This window comes from Melitaea cinxia, chromosome 8 (assembly GCF_905220565.1).
Source record: "Melitaea cinxia chromosome 8, ilMelCinx1.1, whole genome shotgun sequence".
Taxonomy (NCBI): domain Eukaryota; kingdom Metazoa; phylum Arthropoda; class Insecta; order Lepidoptera; family Nymphalidae; genus Melitaea; species Melitaea cinxia.
Genome location: NC_059401.1, coordinates 12,609,834 through 12,628,248, shown reverse-complemented (window position 1 = coordinate 12,628,248; position 18,415 = coordinate 12,609,834). Strand labels below are relative to the sequence as shown.

Below are 18,415 nucleotides of genomic sequence, written 5' to 3'. Positions count from 1 at the left end.
CTTCATACTTTATCCAGGCTTACGACTGGCTGCAAAACGTGTTATTTAAATTAATTTTTTGATTTTTGTATAGACTATAGACATAATAATCGATGCAGGCGTATTTAGAAGTTCATTTGATTTTATGTACAGCTTTTAATTATTTTTCGAGATACATACATTATAATTAAAAATACAACAAAAACCCACACTTTTTAGTATATACTTCAACGCGAGACTATAACAAGTAAATTCGAAATTATTTAAAAAGAAACACGACCGAAATTAAAATTTCTTTAAAATACTGTACATATTAAAATAAACTAAAGCTCATAGTAATTGCGTACAAAATCGCATGAGCATATTCAAAAACAGAGATGCACCTATAGTACTTATAGCCATCTCTTTTTATCCTACGCGTAAGCGTATCTGCGTATTGTGTTACGTTATTAGGCAAAACGCTTATGCGCCGGTCGTTGTATCAAGTTTTTGATAAAAATGCGTACTGTAGTCGATAAAAAATCTCTAAAATCATAAAAATGTTTTGTATAAGAATGTTTTTTTATAGTTTTATTGACAAAGGATCATAATTATAATAATTCGACAATCGACAGTTCCTTTCTTTTTTTTTTAAATCTAATTTTTTAATATTCAAAATTGACAGTTCATATATAACGAGCCGGTAACCTCCGTGGTCTCTGGCGAGCTTGCGGTGTCGCTCGTGTTGCCCGCGTTACAGTACGTAAAAAAACTGCGTACGTAAAATAATCGTTACATTCGTATCGGCGAAACTACGTACATGGTTATTCGCTTCGTAACTAGTTACTGAAACCGATTACGTTAAATAACGCCCAACGCTATGTGATAGTATTGACATTTGCGACTAAATTGCGACGAGTATCAAATTATTATATCTCTATTATTGTTTTGTTAACATTTTCCTCACACTTGTGTACACTCACTTGTTTTAAATTTATGTACTATGTCTTTTATATATTTTTAAAGTAATTTCAATTTAAAATGATAGTGTTAGCGCACAAACATCACGTTAAATGAATTTTAATTTTTGACAAATTTTTGACTAAGTATTCATTTTAGTCTTATTTATTAATTTACTAACGATATGGATCTCAACGAAGAGTCCATTCATTCATTAAATAACACACCCAGTCTGCCCAGTCAACAAGAATATAAAGACGTAAGTTTGCACACTGTTTTCTTTTGTATTATATTCATATAAATGTACTGTAATAACACATTTTTTTATAATAAGTTAATAGTGTTTGTTTTTGTTTTAGAACATGTCGAATGTAGATATAGAATTGAGGGAAAAAAATAATTCTGATGTGAGTGTCAGAGTTTCAACGTCAATTATTGCCAATGAAATAGAAAATAACCAAAGCGCTGAATTGTTGTCTCGCACTCCACATCGGCATAATATAATGGAGAATATCCCTTCAACACCACACACCATGCAGTTCCATTTATCTGGGGAGGTTACTCTAACTCCCACTCACCGATCATTTACACCACAGATTCAGTCTGGAAACCCTCACAGTTCTATGACTGCTATTACTCCAATGGCAAGTGCAGTTAGTCAAGCAAAAAGTAGTATTAAATTTCAGTATGTACTTATTTTGCACCTTACCTATGTATACATATATGAAATTTCATCTTGTTTAACATGTTGATATTTTTTCAGAAATTGTGTTTCAACAGTTAGCTTAGGCTGTGAATTAAAATTATTAGATATATATTGTCGGACAAGGTTTTCTGAATATAATCCTGCAAGATTTCATGGAGTAGTTATGAAAATATTAGAACCACGTGCCACTGCTTTAGTATTTAGGTATAAATTCACTCAATACTGTATTCCAATATTCTATTTTACAATTGCCTGTTTTCCTTGTTATAATAGTTTAAAAAAAAATTAACAGGTCTGGAAAAATAGTATGCACAGGAGCCAAAAATGAACATGATTCTTATATAGCTGCTAGAAAGTTTGCAAGAATTATTCAAAAACTAGGGTTTCCGGTAAATTTGAATTTCTTAAATACATTATCTCGTCTATTAGTTAATACTAATAATTTAATACCTTTTTATTTTAGGCAAAATTCCTTAACTTTAAAGTGCAAAATTTTATTGCAACTGCAGATTTAAGATTTCCAGTTAGATTAGAAGCTCTACAACAAGCACATGGTCAGTTCACATCATATGAACCGGAGCTGTTTCCAGGTTTAGTGTATAGAATGATACGGCCAAGAGTGGTCCTACTAATATTCGTAAATGGAAAACTTGTTATTACAGGTGATTTTTTGAATAAATAACTTGATAAATAATTTACTTGATATTTTAGAGATCTGAAAAAAAATCCATTTCAGGTGGGAAGACAAGAAATGAAATTTTTGAAGCACTAGATATAATACATCCAATACTTAGAAGTTTTAAGAAAAATTAAATGTTAACAATATTATTTATTTATTCCATATTCGAATTTAATGTTATCAATTGAAATTTAATATTAAATCTCAATTTAAAAAATATTGCTTTTTCTTCGATTTACTATCTTGTATAACAGTGTATTAACATGCCTATATACTGATTGTACTGTGAATGAAGACGAAGGGTTTTTAGACATTAATTTGTAACATTAAGTATACACTTCTTAACCAAATTAAAGCAAACTGAGATTACTGTTCAACCAACTACAAAATAAGGAGGAGGTTCTTGTTGTATTATGAAAATGTTATAATCTGTTAAATAATGATTGAATGAAACAACTTGTGGCGCCATAAAAGTTTCCACAAGTTTTAATTAATTAACTTTTTCAACAGTTCTCAATATGACTAATTTTTATGTGGAACATCGATGGTTACTTGGATGTATCGATGACTATTCTTATTTTGTATTCAAAAGCTTGCTCAAAGCTTGTCATGTGTTCCCATTTAAATTTGGTCGAGATCTAATGAGTAGTTTTTGAGTTAATAAATTGGTATTTGACTTCTCATTTTATTATTTTGGATGTAAATTAAAGTCAATTTTTTTCGTTTGCAAGTATACACAATATTTCTCTAAAAGCGCATACTCCAGAGGTCCCATTATTTACGTTGTTATATGTTGTTGTTATTGTCCCGTTTAAATCGTTGTCGATAGACTAAAATAAGACTAAATTAATTACGTCGAAAGACTAATAAATTGTTTTCTAAGTGGCGATAGATGGCGCTAGTTTATTTACCTTTTGATATTATATTTTAATCTTCTTCTTATTTACTGAATTTTTTGTTCAATTACAATAAAATATAGCCTATGTCACTCCTGAATAGTGTAGCTTTCTGTTAGTGAAAGAATTTTCATGATCGGATCAGTATTTGCGAAGATTATCCCCTACATATAAACAAAGTTATAAACTTTACCTCTTTATAATATTAGTATAGATAATCAGCGAGAATGACTTCTATTACATACAAGATGTAAGGGACAGCTATCCTTTAATTGAAATAATTAATTCGGACCATTATTCTGAGTACCAGACAACAAGAATTTTTTATCGCAAAACCATAGAGGAATAGATGGAGGTTTTTTATACCTCTCCCGTGAGTGAAAAATTACTCTTATTCATCTAGAATCATATTCTGTGGTTAATAACTATTTCTATTGCACTTATTCTAGCCATACAAATATCGTTGTTGACTTTGGAACCACGTAAAAAAGTCAAGCCAAAAATAAACCTACCAAAAAAATGACAAGAAATTCCACAAGTTCTAAACTCAGAATAGTAGTTATGAGTATATTAACGAAGTTAAAAGATAGTTAGTTGAATAACATATTAAGTTGAATATAGTTTATTTCACGTACGGGGACGTTCTTTTAAGGTAAGGGGATGTACGCGATTCTTTGAAAAAGTTTAACAAAAGTTTGAAAGTTGTTTGTGTTTGTTGTTGTTGTTTTTTTATTTTTGTGCAAATAAGTACGTGTAGTGATTGTGAAATAATTCATAAATTTTGTGAAAAATTGAATTTTGCAACTGTGTTAGATTAAATATTATATGTATGTAATTGTATGTTGGAATGTTTAATGTGTTGTTCAAACTTTAATTTACTAAAATAAAAAAAAACCGCCGATGTGCGAGTTTTACACTCGCGTACCCAGGGTTTCGTACAAATAGTCTAGTCAATAAGTTCAAAAGGTGTTTAATAGAAATAAAGCTCCTAAAAATATGTGTGATATCTCATTCTATTCGGAATGCCGTCTAGAAAAATGTTTTCTAATGGTTTACTAGCAAATAAAAAATTGCGATTGTTATTAACAAAATAAGATAAAAAGGTATTTAGTTTTTCATTAATAAAATCTAAAATAATGATATTCGAGGAATTTTGAAAAAAGATCTTGAAAGAGGAGTCAATTTACAATAATAAAAAAAATTTCGCCTCCCGGAACTATCTCTATTATTTATATATTTTTTTTTTTTATTTTGAAAATAGTGCTAGAAATGTTATTTTGGTATATGTACCATGTATTGTATCCATCGGTTGATTTTTTTTTTATTTGTATAGATGTATAAATATAACCTGTACAATGCAAAATAATGATGACTGTTTTTGCCGAAAAGTTTTCTTTAATAATGTATCTAATGTATAGTATACATTAAATTGAAATATCTAACTGACTTAAAGATTTTAGCACACACAAATATTTTAATATATTTCTTTTCTTATAGTGAGTTTTAAAATTTAGAACTTAAACATGCCAAGTCAAAGCCAATCATTACAGCCTATACAGTCCACTGCTGGACATAGGCCTCCACAAGTTTACGCCAAAAATAACGTGAACTCGTGTGTTTTGCCCATAGTCACCACGCTGGGCAGGCGGGTTGGTGACCGCAGTACTGGCTTTGTCGCACTGAAGACGCTGCTGCCCGTCTTCGGCCTGTGTATTTCAAAGCCAGCAGTTGGATGGTTATCCCGCCATCGGTCGGCTTTTTAAGTTCCAAGGTAGTAGCGGAACTGTGTTATCCCTTAGTCGCCTCTTACGACACCCACGGGAAGAGAGGGGGTGGCTATATTCTTTAGTACCGTAGCCATACAGTACACAAAGCCAATAATGGTAAATAAAAAAATATATAAAATCTACTACAAAAAAAATACTAAATAAGAGGGCGGCAAATCTGCTTCCGCTCCGGGCGGTCGACAACCACGCTACGCCACTGTAATATAGTGACGTTCTGATTTTCAACTTGTGATATACGATTAACTTATATCGGATATACTTAATTACACAGTAGAGTCAGGAAGGCAAGTATTGTATTCCTTTGGGGTATCGTTATGATTGTGTTGTTCTTGCGAACGATTGAAATGTAAAACGATCAAACTCTCGACACTCGACATTACTCCTACAAAAATATTTTAGCAATAGCTTTTACGAATACTTAAAATATAGTGGAGACAACATCATGGTCACTCGCAGATAATTGTTAAGTATATATTTTTAAAATTAATAAAATTATAAGGATGCATGATTGCTTTAAATTTAGGATCGATAGCTTCAAGTGGATACACATACATGCACCTTAAACTTTATCAACACTAACGTTGTGATCGCAGCTAAATACATTTCACAGAGCATAGTAATACTAACAGAAAATACATTCAAAACAAGCAAAAAGAACTACCTCTCTTCTAAAATATTTTTTTAAGACTTTAATGAATATTATTGTGTTCATACACCAAATATTTTGAGAGTCAGTTTATGCTAGTCTCTAACAAGGTGATACGTAGTCCATATTTCAATAAAAATACATCAATTGTTTATATTAAAATATTCTTTATTATAGATATTAATTATATACATAATTATGTACATTTTTGCTTCCATGCATAAGAAAAATAATATTAATTATGTAAAAAATATTCTAGTGCAATATATTTTTTTAAATAAAAAAAGTTAAATCGTAAAAAATCCTTTTATTAAAATGATTTGCGTGCTCTGAAATTACTTATTCCTATGTTAAACTAATGCAGCAAAGACCTTCAATATAAATATCAAGTTTATGTGAAATAATTTTAAATAGTAACATGGTAACCATAGAACTAAAGAGACTGTCTAAAACGTAACAGTTTCTAAGTCTAATCAATATATTAGATTTTAAATAAAGTATGCCGATCCTTGCTACATTGATCTATTTATTAAAGTAATTAAGATCCACAACTCATACATTCATCTTTGTTTGCCAAAGAACAAGCTATCATAGACATTTCAGCTTCCTCTTTTTCTAATTTACCATTTTTAGCTTTAACTTTAGTCTTATCAACAGTAAATTGAATAGCATTAGCAGCTGGTTTAGTACGTAAATAGTACATTCCAGTTTTCAATCCCATCTTCCATGCATAGAAATGTATAGATGTTAATTTTCCATAATTTGGTTCAGCAACATGAATATTAAATGACTGACTCTGATCAATAAATGCTCCTCTATCTGCAGCCATTTGTATAGTTGTTTTCACTGAAATTTCCCAAACTGTCTTGTATAAGTCCCTTATTTTTTTTGGAATCTTTTCAATATTTTGTATAGATCCATTGTTGTGAATTATCAAATTTTTCATATCTTCATCCCATAAGTCAGCTTGGGTTAAATCTGTTAAGAGATGATGGTTAACAACTTGAAACTCACCAGATAATACCCGGCGTTGGTAAATGTTTGAAGTAAATGGTTCAAAAGATTCATTATTTCCAAGTATCTGTGCTGTGGAAGCAGTTGGCATTGGAGCTAACAAAAGGGAATTACGAAGACCATGCTTTGCAATTTTTTCTTTTAAGGCAGTCCAATCCCACAGATCAGTAGGAGTCTTGTCCCACATGTCATATTGTAAAATGCCTTGACTTGCAGGACTTCCATCATAACTAGAGTAAACACCTTCCTTCTCTGCCAATTCACAACTAGCTTCTAAAGCTCCATAGTATATAGTTTCAAATATTTGTTGATTAAGTAAAATTGCTTCTTCACTCTCATAGGGAAATCTCATTAACACAAATGCATCTGCTAATCCCTGAACACCGATGCCAATAGGCCTATGTTTCATATTCGAATTCTTTGCTTCTGGCACTGGATAGAAGTTAACATCAATAATCTTATTTAAATTTTGTGTAACAGTTTTAGTAACCTGTTTTAATTTTTGAAAATTAAAAGTTTTATTTTCAACAAACATATTAACAGCTATGGAAGCTAAATTGCACACTGCCACTTCATCAGGTGATGTATACTCAACAATTTCTGTGCAAAGGTTGCTGCATTTTATAGTGCCAAGATTTTTTTGATTACTTTTTCTGTTGCAAGAATCTTTATACAACATATATGGTGTTCCTGTTTCAACTTGTGCTTCTACTATTGCTTTCCACAAAACCTGTGCACGAACTTGTTTTACATAGCGTTTTTCTTGTTCATACTTTTCATATAAAGCTTCAAATTCTTCACCCCAACAATCAGCCAATCCAGGGCAGTTGTGAGGACACATAAGACTCCAATTTTCATTTTTTTCTACCCGTTTCATAAACAAATCTGGTATCCATAAAGCATAGAATAATTCTCTTGCTCGTACTTCTTCTTTACCAGTATTCTTTTTTAAATCTAAAAATTCAAAGACATCTGCGTGCCAAGGTTCCAAATACACTGCAAATGCTCCGGGGCGTTTGTTACCCCCTTGATCCACATATCTGGCAGTGTTATTATAGACTCTTAACATAGGAACAAGACCATTGGAAATCCCATTTGTACCAGCAATATAAGTTCCTTTAGCTCTTATGCAATGCACATGAACACCGATACCTCCAGCTGACTTGGAAATTAATGCACATTGTTTTAGTGTATCATATATTCCTTCGATACTGTCATCTTTCATAGCTACAAGAAAACAAGAAGACAATTGAGGTCTTGGAGTCGCAGCAGAAAACATTGTTGGGCTTGCATGAGTAAAATATTTTTCAGATAACAAATTGTAAGTGTTTATAGCTGCATCTATATCTTCCCCGTGTATGCCAACAGCAACACGCATAAGCATATGCTGGGGTCGTTCTGCAACCTACAACATACATAAATCAAATATATAGAATATATATCCATAATATTTAATGTTGAATTATGATATATATAGAAATGAATGACAGACAACTGTATGTACTTTATAGTATCGTAAGCTATGTATTTGATCATATCGACTGTCCCTACGTATAATATCGAAATTGAAAAAAGGCACTTTACATTTTTTACGCTAAATGATTTGTTAAGTATCGATATTCAGTATAAGCTCATGAAAAATGTGATTTTATGAGTATTTTATAGCCTTTTTTTTTTCTTTAAAACAAATATACATAAAAAGTAGTTTTTTCATGCAATAAAAAAATAGAAAATTTTCAGTTTCGATACTGTACATAGGGACAGTCGATATCTTCAGCAAAGCATTGTGCATGAGCCCACAAAGGTTTATAATTAAATCTATTTAATTAGTTACCTTGTGGTTTATTTTCAACAAATATGATCTTTCTAGAGTCTTGAATCCAAAATAATTGTATTTAAAATCACGATCATAAACAATCGCAGAGTCGAGTCTGTCTTTATGTTTCATAACAATATTGTAGTGAAATTCTGATATCATTGACTCTCTTTTTTTTGTATATTGGTTGATGATATTATGTAAGTCAGAAACTACCTCTGAAATAAAAGCAAAATATAGTGTATACAAATAAATAAATAGAAAATTGTGTCCCTTAATGTAAACTCACAATTAAAACTACCTAACTGGTGTGTCTGTACATAGATTTATTATTAGAGATTTTGGAGAAAAAAATAAGATTACATAAAGCAAAGATGCAATTATTAGAAATATTGTCTGTCTATACTTTTGTATGCATATCACGCAAAAACTACTGAATGAATGTTGATGTGGTATTGGGAGTTATATTGCTGAAGTTCTAATTCAAAAACTGGTGCAATTTTGTCTTAATACTTATACCTGAGACTTTTAAAATTTTCATGTTTTATGTCACAATAGCACCTGCTATTCATTGCACATATTTTAACATAAGAAAAAGGAATAGCCAAAATTGTGTAATCCAGCGTTTCCCATTCGCCACACAGAACAATGTTTGGGAAACACTGGTGTAATTCATGATGGCATAAAGCTGGTTCTATATAAATAGTACTAAAATATTTACCTGAAAAGTGCTTTTTGGTTTCTTTGTGTAAATTTGATATTGCTAATCTAGCAGCTAGAATGCCATAGTCTGGATGATCAGTTGTCATTGTAGCTGCAGTTTCAGCTGCCAAGTTATCCAGTTCGACAGTTGTTACTCCAGAGTAAATGCCACTTATAACTTTCAAAGTTATACAGACCTGTTAAAATATTTTACTTAATACATTTAAGAATTCTTAGATCTAGTAAAAGTAGTCTACAAAGAGTCAGTGGTGAAATGAGCAATGATCAAAATAATTTTATCAACCCCATAAAGATAACCTTTGCACAAGAAAGATAATCAGAATATAATATAAATCCAGACTACTTAATTATATCTTATACAGTCAATTATTACTTATTTAATAAAAAACATTACAGAAAGTCAAAGTTTTCTTAAAGATAAGTATGATTTATCACCCAATGTTTTGGTTACTCTTTAAATTTTTGATGATTTATATGTACACATTTTCCTTTTTTTTAACCGACTTCCAAAAAAGGAGGAGGTTCTCAATTCGACTGTATTTTTTTTTATGTATGTTACATCAGAAATTTTGCCCATGTGGACCGATTTCAACAAATTTTTTTTAATCGAAAGGTGGTGTGTGTCAATCATCATCAGTCTTTTCGAGTTATATCTAATAATGCGTTTTTTTTACGCTTTTTTCGTCGACCTACGTTGTATTATACCGCATAACTTTCTACTGGTTGTACTGATTTTGATAATTTTTTTTTTGTTGGAAAGGAGATATCCCTAGTTTAGTATCATGATAAGGGAACCAGGATCTGATGATGGGATCCCAGAGAAATCGAGGGAAACTCTTGAAAATTCGCAATAACTTTTTACTGGGTGTACCGATTTTGATAATTCTTTTTTTGTTGGAAAGAAGATATCCCTAGTTTAGTACCATGATAAGGAAACCAGGATCTGATGATGGGATCCCAGAGAAATCGAGAGAAACTCTAGAAAATCCGCAATAACTTTTTACTGGGTGTACCGATTTTAATAATTTTTAATTTAATCGAAAGCTGATGTTTGTCATGTGGTCACATATAAATTTTATTGAGATCTGATAACTACTTTTTGAGTAATCTTTGATAACGCGTTGTTACTTGACTATTTTTTCGTCAATCTACGTTGTAATACTCGTCGATGTAATTGAAGTCGGTTTTTTTTTTTTCATTTGCGAGCAAACACAATTATATTTATTTTTGTATATTTTTCTGCATATCTGCAGGCAAATTATATTTTTCTGCATATCTGCATAGCCCCAGCTCTTATCTTAGATTGAATATTGTTTGTTTTGTTCCTCTTTAGACACGGAAATGAACACTGAACATACAAATCTTTGTTTGTTCTAATAGAACTTCTATAAACACATAGTGTTTTACACCAAAATCCTAATACTTTATCTTCTAGAAAAAGGAGCCACAGCATACATAAATATGGTTATTTATGTATGCTGTGGCTATATAGTTTGGTTTGGTATTTATCTACTTGTTGTTGCATCTTCTTCATCTTCAGAATTAATGTAATATTTTTTCTTCTTGCGAATTATTCTCATGTTGTCTTCTCTTATCTGATCTTGAATCAGAAAGATTTGATGGACAACACACACTTATCAGAGACGTGTGCATGTCCAGTGAGTTTTAGGAAACCTATGTGGAGGTTTCAAAATAGCCACTGGGCAACAATGATGTGATGTTTAGAAGAGATTGCTATACAGCGATAAAAATCTCATGACTTCATATTGCACTTAATTTTTGTATAAAAACAAGGATAATTAGATACTAAAAAACTGCAGGCTGGATTTTCATGAGGTTTTAATTAATAGACAATATTGTAATTTTTTTATTATTTACTATGTCTTCACAACAGCAATTTAAACCATAATGTACCTTGTTTAAACTATCTGCTACCTAAATCTCTAAGAGACTATAAGACTTGGAAAAGTTACGATAACATTATTTCTGAGTAACAAATTCAAACCTTGTTTAAACTATCTGCTACCTAAATTTCTAAGAGACTTGAGAAAGTTACGAAAACATTATTTCTGAGTAACAAAATCAAAACTTTTAAGACTACTTCATCTTCTCCGTATCTTTCAAATGTAATATTATTCTTTGATAGCTCATTTTCACTTCATTTTTTTATTTTTTTTATAGGTGTGGGTATTGGCTTAGCAACAAATTCACGACTGATAATAACAAAGGACAAATTGTTTGGCATAAAAAAAAACTTAAATTTATAGTTTTTATTATCTTGATATTATTGTATTATTTATCAAATTTTGTATTATCATGATGTTTATATGTATACATAAGCGTTGTAAATGTAAAATATTAAAATTGATTTATGTTCCTACCTACTTTTATGGGTCTCCTTATTAAATATGTTCAAGATATTTTTGTACTATTGTTTCGACTATGGTATGGTGGTCATGTATGGCAAAATAAGTTGGAATTTGTAACATTTACATAAATGTACTTATTATAAACTGATAATATTTAAAATATTGCGTAAAATTATAAGAAATGATAATTTTAATTAGCGCGAATAATAGATCAGATAAATTAGCTAAAGATCGGAATTAATAAATGTAATAACTTACCGGGTCGACAAAGTCCATATTCAGACCATAACATAATTTTTTTATTCTTGATGTAATTTTATCAATGTGTACTTCTTGCATTTTCCCATCTGGAAAATGGCAACCGTAAACATTATTCTTATTTAATAAATATGAAGTTTTTTATGCAACAATGGTCACTTACCTCTTTTAAGTACATATAACTTATTAGTCTTGCCGACCATTTTGGTGGTATAAAAATTGGATTGAAATAAAACTTAAATTTTGATCTAAACGATATATGATTACTTGTGAATATGCACCAGCCAGAGTATAATAAAGATAAGCACTTGTAAACTTAGTAATATGTAGTATTCAACTGTTAAGTGTTCAAAATGCTTATAAGATTTAACAAAGAGTATATAAGTAAGATTTAAATTCAGACAGACACTCCGTGACTAACAATTACTATAGGCGGGAAAATGAAAAAGTTGCTAGAATAAAAAAACATAGATAATGGGTATGTTCCGATAGGCACTGCGACTACTATACAGTGTCAATCAATTTAGTATACTGTCAGTGCTGCCAACTCCCAAAAATAAAAAACCCCGAAAATCCCCACAATTACTAAGGATTCCCCCTATTTTTTTGTTACTTATAAAATAAATAAGTAAATATTTTTAAATAACTAATAAATTAAAAATAATTAATAAATAGTAAAATAACATTAAACAAATATTAGTATATTTTTGATGATACTTTTTTTTCTCTAACATTAGATATTTTAACGAGTGACTTGCTGATAAACGTACCAATTGAACAAGTAAATAACAAATAATAATCAACGTATTTGTAGTAAACAACAAATAATATTCAACGTATTTGTAGTAAACATAAACGCAGTTTTACCTCGCGTTTTATTTAACTCTGCTTTCTTAGTACCAAGCAACCTTACTAGATGTCGCTAAGGCGGTATGTATAAAAATGAATATGATTCGCTACTCACTAGATTGGATTATCCCAGGGCCTATTCTATTACACCTTTATTTTGCTTATTTTGAAATAAAAAAAAATTGAAGTTATAAAAATCCCTAAAAATACCCCTACAAATATGACATCCCTAATAAACCCCATCCCATTTTTTTTCCCTAAATTTGGGGGGAAAACTCCTAAGTTGACGTCACTGTATACTGTGAAGCTCATGAAATTGTTCCCTTATAGCCAGCTATACTGGTTACTAGTTACTCAATCTCACGTAAGGGGTCCATGCAAATCTCACTAAGTCGCACTGAAGGGGGGAGGGGGTCTAAACTAATCGAAAAATAGCTCACGTAATTAATGGATGCCTCTTCATGCCTCTGGCCAGGGCTACCAGATGTACGATTTTAATCGTACTCATACGATTTTTTTGCATTTTTACTCATGTACGATCGCTAGACCAAGACCGTACACAAAATGTACGTTTTGTACGTATGTTACGACTAGAAGCATTTCATAATTAAAAAAACGTCATCCACCGGCAAGCGTGAATTTAGGAGAACTACCCCAACTACCTAACGCATGCCTAGATCTTTTACTTGAATGAAGTCTCTTTGAATAATCATTTAAGAGCTGTATTTGTTTGCTTTCTAACAAAACTAATATATATAATATAGATATTTTCTCGTTCGGTAATAATTGTGACTTGAAAAATAAACACATTTTGAAATAAAAAACAATTTGAAAATTATAAAACATTGGCTCAATTTGCTTTAAATTTGTTATGTTTTCCCCATTACAGTGCAGATTGTGAACGAGCATTCAGCGAAGTTTATTTAATCAAAACAAAACTTAGAAACAGTTTATCCAATGATACACTTAAGGGCAAATTATTAGCTAAGCCATAATTAAGAAGAAACGAAAATTTTACGAAGCTTAACTCAACAAATTCTTTTTTTTTTAAATATGACCACAGAAAATTTTGTTTGAGTGTAACAAATAGTTTTATTACATTTATTTTCTAAAACTAAACGAATTTTGATAATTTATTATAAAAAATTAGTACTTAGTCTTAAAGGGCTGTACGATCTTTTTATTTCAAAATTTCCTTAGCATACGATTTTTTTGTAGTTGGCGTACGATCACACTTTTTGTGCACCTGGCAGCCCTGCCTCTGGCTGCTGTAAACCATTAAGCCGACGTACCTTCACCACTGTAGTTGTCCGACCTGTATATAAGACCGTCGTTACGCTTACATAGTCGTTGCGGTCGCTCAGTGGAACGCACCCAATAACGATTCGCGATTTCGTGAATGTGGCAATATTCTTAAATTGTTTAATAATATTTAAATTACAAAACGTAAAGTGAATGTGGCAGTCTGGTAGTTTCGGACTTGCGGTCTCTATTTACCTTTTGCTTGCGGTCTAAAAAGTGTCTGCAGTGTTTTGAGTTTGGCGTTAATTATACTGTAACTCTTTTTCTTTAATATTTAATATGCCAAAAAATAAGAAAAAGGCAGAAACCTCCAGTAGCGATAGCGATGAGGGACCTATTGACGTAAGTAACTTATAGTAACCTAAAACTGCAGTATCAAAGTTTAATAATTTTATTATTAAATCTATTTTTATAATTATAAAGGTAATTAAAGTATTATTTGTTACCTTTTTTTACGTTACAGAGAAATCCGCCTCCTGAAAAAAAGGCCAAAATGGGATCAAGAACAGATGATAAGGAACCAACCTGGGTCTTACAGGGAAAGAAATTAGTCAAAATACGCGAATTTAAAGGAAAGGTTTATGTAGATATAAGAGAATTCTATGAAAAGAATGGTGAATTATTACCAGGCAAGAAAGGTATTAGTTTAACTCCTGATATGTGGAGAAAGCTTCTGTCCTTAGGAGATGAAATTAATGAAGCTATTAGTACCATGTGTTAGTTATTAAGTTTTTGTTTAATTAAAACTAATAAAAAAAATTATCTCTGTCATTTCAGTTTTTAATTTTTTCAACACTGATTTACTCCTAACTAATCTTCAAGAGTTTATTGTGTACTCAAATTACTCATACTACACAAAAATATTGTTCCCTTTACTCATTTTATACACAATAACTCAAGTCAGAGAGAGCCAATATTTAAAGATCTTAGGATTTATCTTTAAATCCCATAAGAAAAAGCCTACATTGATTTTTTCTTTACAGCAAATTTAAACATTTGAGAAGTCTAATATATCATTGGGTACAAGACTATCTAAACGATAGAGATTAAGACTAATAGTGTTTTCTTTTCTTTTCTTTCACACATGTTATTATATGTCCTCTTAGATCCTATATTGTCGTTTTATAATGGCTCATTATTACATTAAGGGTTTTTTTTAAAGTAACTTAAGTTATTGCTCTTCAATCCAAATGGATCTAGTGGTAACTTCACAATTACCATATATTTTTTAATTAGAGTCATATTAACAATATCTTCTAAAATGTCAATTCAAAAATATTTTTGAAGATTACGTTTTAAACAAAGACTTTTCTATATACAAGTTTAGAATAAAAATGTAACAATTAAATGTATAACTAATTCTGCTTTCATTACGTTTAGTTACAAAAATATAATTTAATTATTAAAATTGGGATTTATTAGAAAAAATTACATAATTATCTTGAAAATTAAATTTTCAAGACACAATTTTTATCAAGTGTTATCATTTTTTTGTTAACACACAAATAGTAATTAAGAAATAAATGGAAACAATCAGAGATAGGTAAATTTTATAATGAAAATATTTAATTTCACTAAATTCCTTTATTTTGAAAAAAAAAGATACAAGTTGTTTTTTCATTAATATTTGATAATCTTCAGAAATCTAAAAAAAAAACAGGTACATTACATATTGGTCACGAAATTATATGAAACCAGGCGATATGTGTTTACTTAAATATAAATTCTCATAATTTTTCTTCATAATTGAAGTTTAATAAGGTCAAACAAATAACACTCAGTTTATTGGCATTCCCTAAAACAGAGAAGAATCAATCTCAAAATAGAAAAATTAAATCTGTTCATTTATGTAAAGATAATATTATTGATTATATCACCATTTTATTGACTTTTTATAATAATAATAATAAACCACTTTATTGCAACTAAAGATAGTATAACATAGCAAACCTTAATTCTAGATACATATAGTGCAATGGGCGATCTTATCACTAAATAGCGATCTCTCCCAGATTACAAGTTAGTTACTACTTTTTCCTTTGGATCAAGTCATATGGTACAGCTGCAAATTCAATGATACTTTATTGACTAATATTTGTCTTCTACAACTCTTTGAAAAATCATCACTAATACAATAATAATATAGTAATTTGTATATAAAGTAAAAAAAAACAATGTAATATTTAAAATTTCATCTTGAAAAATTCCAACAACCAACTCAAACTCCCAGACTTAATGGTATATAGTCTATTCTAAAAAAAGTGTCATTATTAATTAGTTTTAGGTGAACAACGACTTATTCAAATATTTAATTTCACTAAGATTATCCAATGAAATCAAATTCAAAGACATTTTTCTTATAATATACGAGTGATAAAAAATGTATATTGTAACTCCATTAGTTTAATTTGTTTTAAATATCTATTACATTTCGCAATTAAATTGACTAAAAAAATATTCAGAATAACAATAAAAACTTGGCAAGATTTTTGTTTACTTAATAAAACAAATGGTGTGATTATATCATCTTAATATAGTAAACAACGTCAAATCAGTTTAGGTTCCACCCATGTTTTAATTTAAGTCAGTAAAAAAACTTAATTTAAACTGGTAAATATTCAAATTAAGAAGAGTATGATTTATGAAACAATATACATTTGCTGCTGACGAACTGGCGAATATATAATTTTTTTACAGTTCAGGGGTGTTTGGAATAATTTAACATTTACTGGCTAAAGACAAATAGCTAATTATGGTATGTTTGTCGCTTGACTTATCATTGGTTTGACGCATAGGTACTTTGGGTTTAATCGATTTATTTTTGTACGTATTAAACGAATATATTGTGTTAGGTAAATATAGATGAAAATATAAAACAAGTTTATGAGATTGTATGCTCAAACCAAAAGTATGTTATTTGTTCAAACTGACAAATATTACCTAAAATTTAGACAGGGTCTAAATTTGTATTTTTTATAAGAATATCAATAAAATATTAAATACTTATCAACAATGGCCTAAAATGTAGGAACATATGGAAACATTTAGTTAATAGTACAGTTATATTAGTTTAATAACAGTTACAATTAAAAAGCTGCCATAATAGTACGCATACTTATCTAGTAGACTAGATCTACATTTTTACTCCGTTTTAACTGACTCCCATTTCATACCCCTTAAAATTAAAAAGACCGTAAGTTTACCCGGATATATTTATCTCTAAGTTTGTAGTAAATACTAGGGTATAATCTAAAGACGCTATGTAATATATATGGAGTATATTTTGCTAATAAACCTAAAAATTGGCAATAAAAACTAAACTGAACAACAATAAAATTGAATTAACAGAGTTTAAAAATATTATTCTTAACATTTGTTGAAATGATGCTTAAATAATATTGTAATGAATATTAAAGTTAAATTTTTCGGTGTACTGGATTTTTGTCCCTTTTTCATTTTCCAAATACACTATTACTACCATGTTTACAAGCACACTTGAACCAAATGAAAATGTTTCTTTAGCTTCAAAGCATTTCTTAATTCTGTAAAAGCATGGTTTAGAATTTTGTTAAACAAAAATATCATTACTAACAAATTTAATTTGTAGTAAGTATACAATCATTCTTTTTATTTCTATTTTACAATAATTGTTTGTGTTATTTGACGTAGGTATTTGATAATAAGTACCTACAAGAAGTAATCAATACAAGTTACTTGGAAGTTATTATTTTTTTATTATAGTCAAACAACTAAAATTACTTGTTTTAAATGTGCTTGTATTTACCCTTTTTAAAGAAATTGTGAAATAAAATAGCAATTAATTGATTCGCAAGAGCAGGCAAAGGTATGGATTACGACCTTGAATATATGCAGTTTACACCATAAATACAAAATTTGACTAAGTGAGGACCAATAAGGGTAGTCAAGGCAAGGTACACAAAGACATTTGGTCATATGTTGAGTAGAACATAAAAGAAATCCTTTTGGTCAGACTGAATTTTTTTACAAATCATTGTTACAATCAACAGAATACCGGATGTCGTAAACCAAAATCACTTTTTATAGTTTTAACATTCCAATACAATTGTTTTAAATAAACACCACCTAATTTTGTATTCGATATGTTTCATATACATATAAATATATTGACTAGTCGTAGATTGGGTGATTTATAATTAATACGTAAACCAGAGATTCGAGATTAAGCCTTAGGAATAACATCAAATCTACTACAACACACATCTATTATCTATTTTAATATATTTAAGATTTACAATACAATTTTTGTTCATGTTTGACAAAGATAAGGATTTTTCGTTTACATTGCTTTGCAATATACATTACATACCTAATATAAAAGTTAGAATAGGTACATGAGAAACAAAAGTGTATTCATCTTTTTATAAAGTTTATGAATATAAAAAAAAAGATGTAACAAATTTTCACATGTAT

At 29.6% G+C, this 18,415-nt stretch overlaps 3 protein-coding genes across 3 annotated transcripts; 2 read left to right on the top strand and 1 right to left on the bottom strand.

Moving 5' to 3' along the window:
- The first annotated feature begins 851 nt into the window (after window positions 1–851).
- On the top strand, window positions 852–2,783 carry LOC123655523 (TATA-box-binding protein-like). The gene is made up of 6 exons (XM_045591297.1): window positions 852–1,177; window positions 1,278–1,603; window positions 1,682–1,828; window positions 1,917–2,013; window positions 2,088–2,286; window positions 2,361–2,783. Exons 1-6 carry the CDS (start codon window positions 1,103–1,105, stop codon window positions 2,435–2,437), a joined length of 921 nt encoding a protein of 306 aa, XP_045447253.1. The 5' UTR covers window positions 852–1,102; the 3' UTR covers window positions 2,438–2,783.
- Window positions 2,784–5,923: 3,140 nt separating this feature from the next.
- LOC123655650 (ribonucleoside-diphosphate reductase large subunit) lies at window positions 5,924–12,216 on the bottom strand. Its single transcript, XM_045591411.1, has 5 exons — window positions 11,976–12,216; window positions 11,813–11,901; window positions 9,184–9,361; window positions 8,481–8,680; window positions 5,924–8,051 (listed from the first exon to the last, which is right to left on the bottom strand). The coding sequence occupies exons 1-5, from the start codon at window positions 12,013–12,015 to the stop codon at window positions 6,171–6,173; spliced, it is 2,388 nt and encodes a 795-aa protein (XP_045447367.1). The 5' UTR covers window positions 12,016–12,216; the 3' UTR covers window positions 5,924–6,170.
- Window positions 12,217–14,063: 1,847 nt separating this feature from the next.
- LOC123655515 (RNA polymerase II transcriptional coactivator) lies at window positions 14,064–14,734 on the top strand. The gene is made up of 2 exons (XM_045591289.1): window positions 14,064–14,305; window positions 14,427–14,734. The coding sequence occupies exons 1-2, from the start codon at window positions 14,243–14,245 to the stop codon at window positions 14,682–14,684; spliced, it is 321 nt and encodes a 106-aa protein (XP_045447245.1). The 5' UTR covers window positions 14,064–14,242; the 3' UTR covers window positions 14,685–14,734.
- The last annotated feature ends 3,681 nt before the right edge of the window (window positions 14,735–18,415 follow it).

Coding starts and splice junctions, on each gene's coding strand:
- LOC123655650 (XM_045591411.1), bottom strand. CDS start 12,015: ATGGTCGGCAAGACTAATAAGTTATATGTACTTAAAAGAG. Junction 8,681..9,183: donor AACCAAAAAGCACTTTTCAG/GTAAATATTTTA, acceptor CTTTTATTTCAG/AGGTAGTTTCTGACTTACAT. Junction 8,052..8,480: donor TGTTGAAAATAAACCACAAG/GTAACTAATTAA, acceptor TGTATGTTGTAG/GTTGCAGAACGACCCCAGCA.
- LOC123655523 (XM_045591297.1), top strand. CDS start 1,103: ATGGATCTCAACGAAGAGTCCATTCATTCATTAAATAACACACCCAGT. Junction 1,604..1,681: donor AAAAGTAGTATTAAATTTCA/GTATGTACTTAT, acceptor ATATTTTTTCAG/AAATTGTGTTTCAACAGTTA. Junction 2,287..2,360: donor TGGAAAACTTGTTATTACAG/GTGATTTTTTGA, acceptor AATCCATTTCAG/GTGGGAAGACAAGAAATGAA.
- LOC123655515 (XM_045591289.1), top strand. CDS start 14,243: ATGCCAAAAAATAAGAAAAAGGCAGAAACCTCCAGTAGCGATAGCGAT. Junction 14,306..14,426: donor GCGATGAGGGACCTATTGAC/GTAAGTAACTTA, acceptor TTTACGTTACAG/AGAAATCCGCCTCCTGAAAA.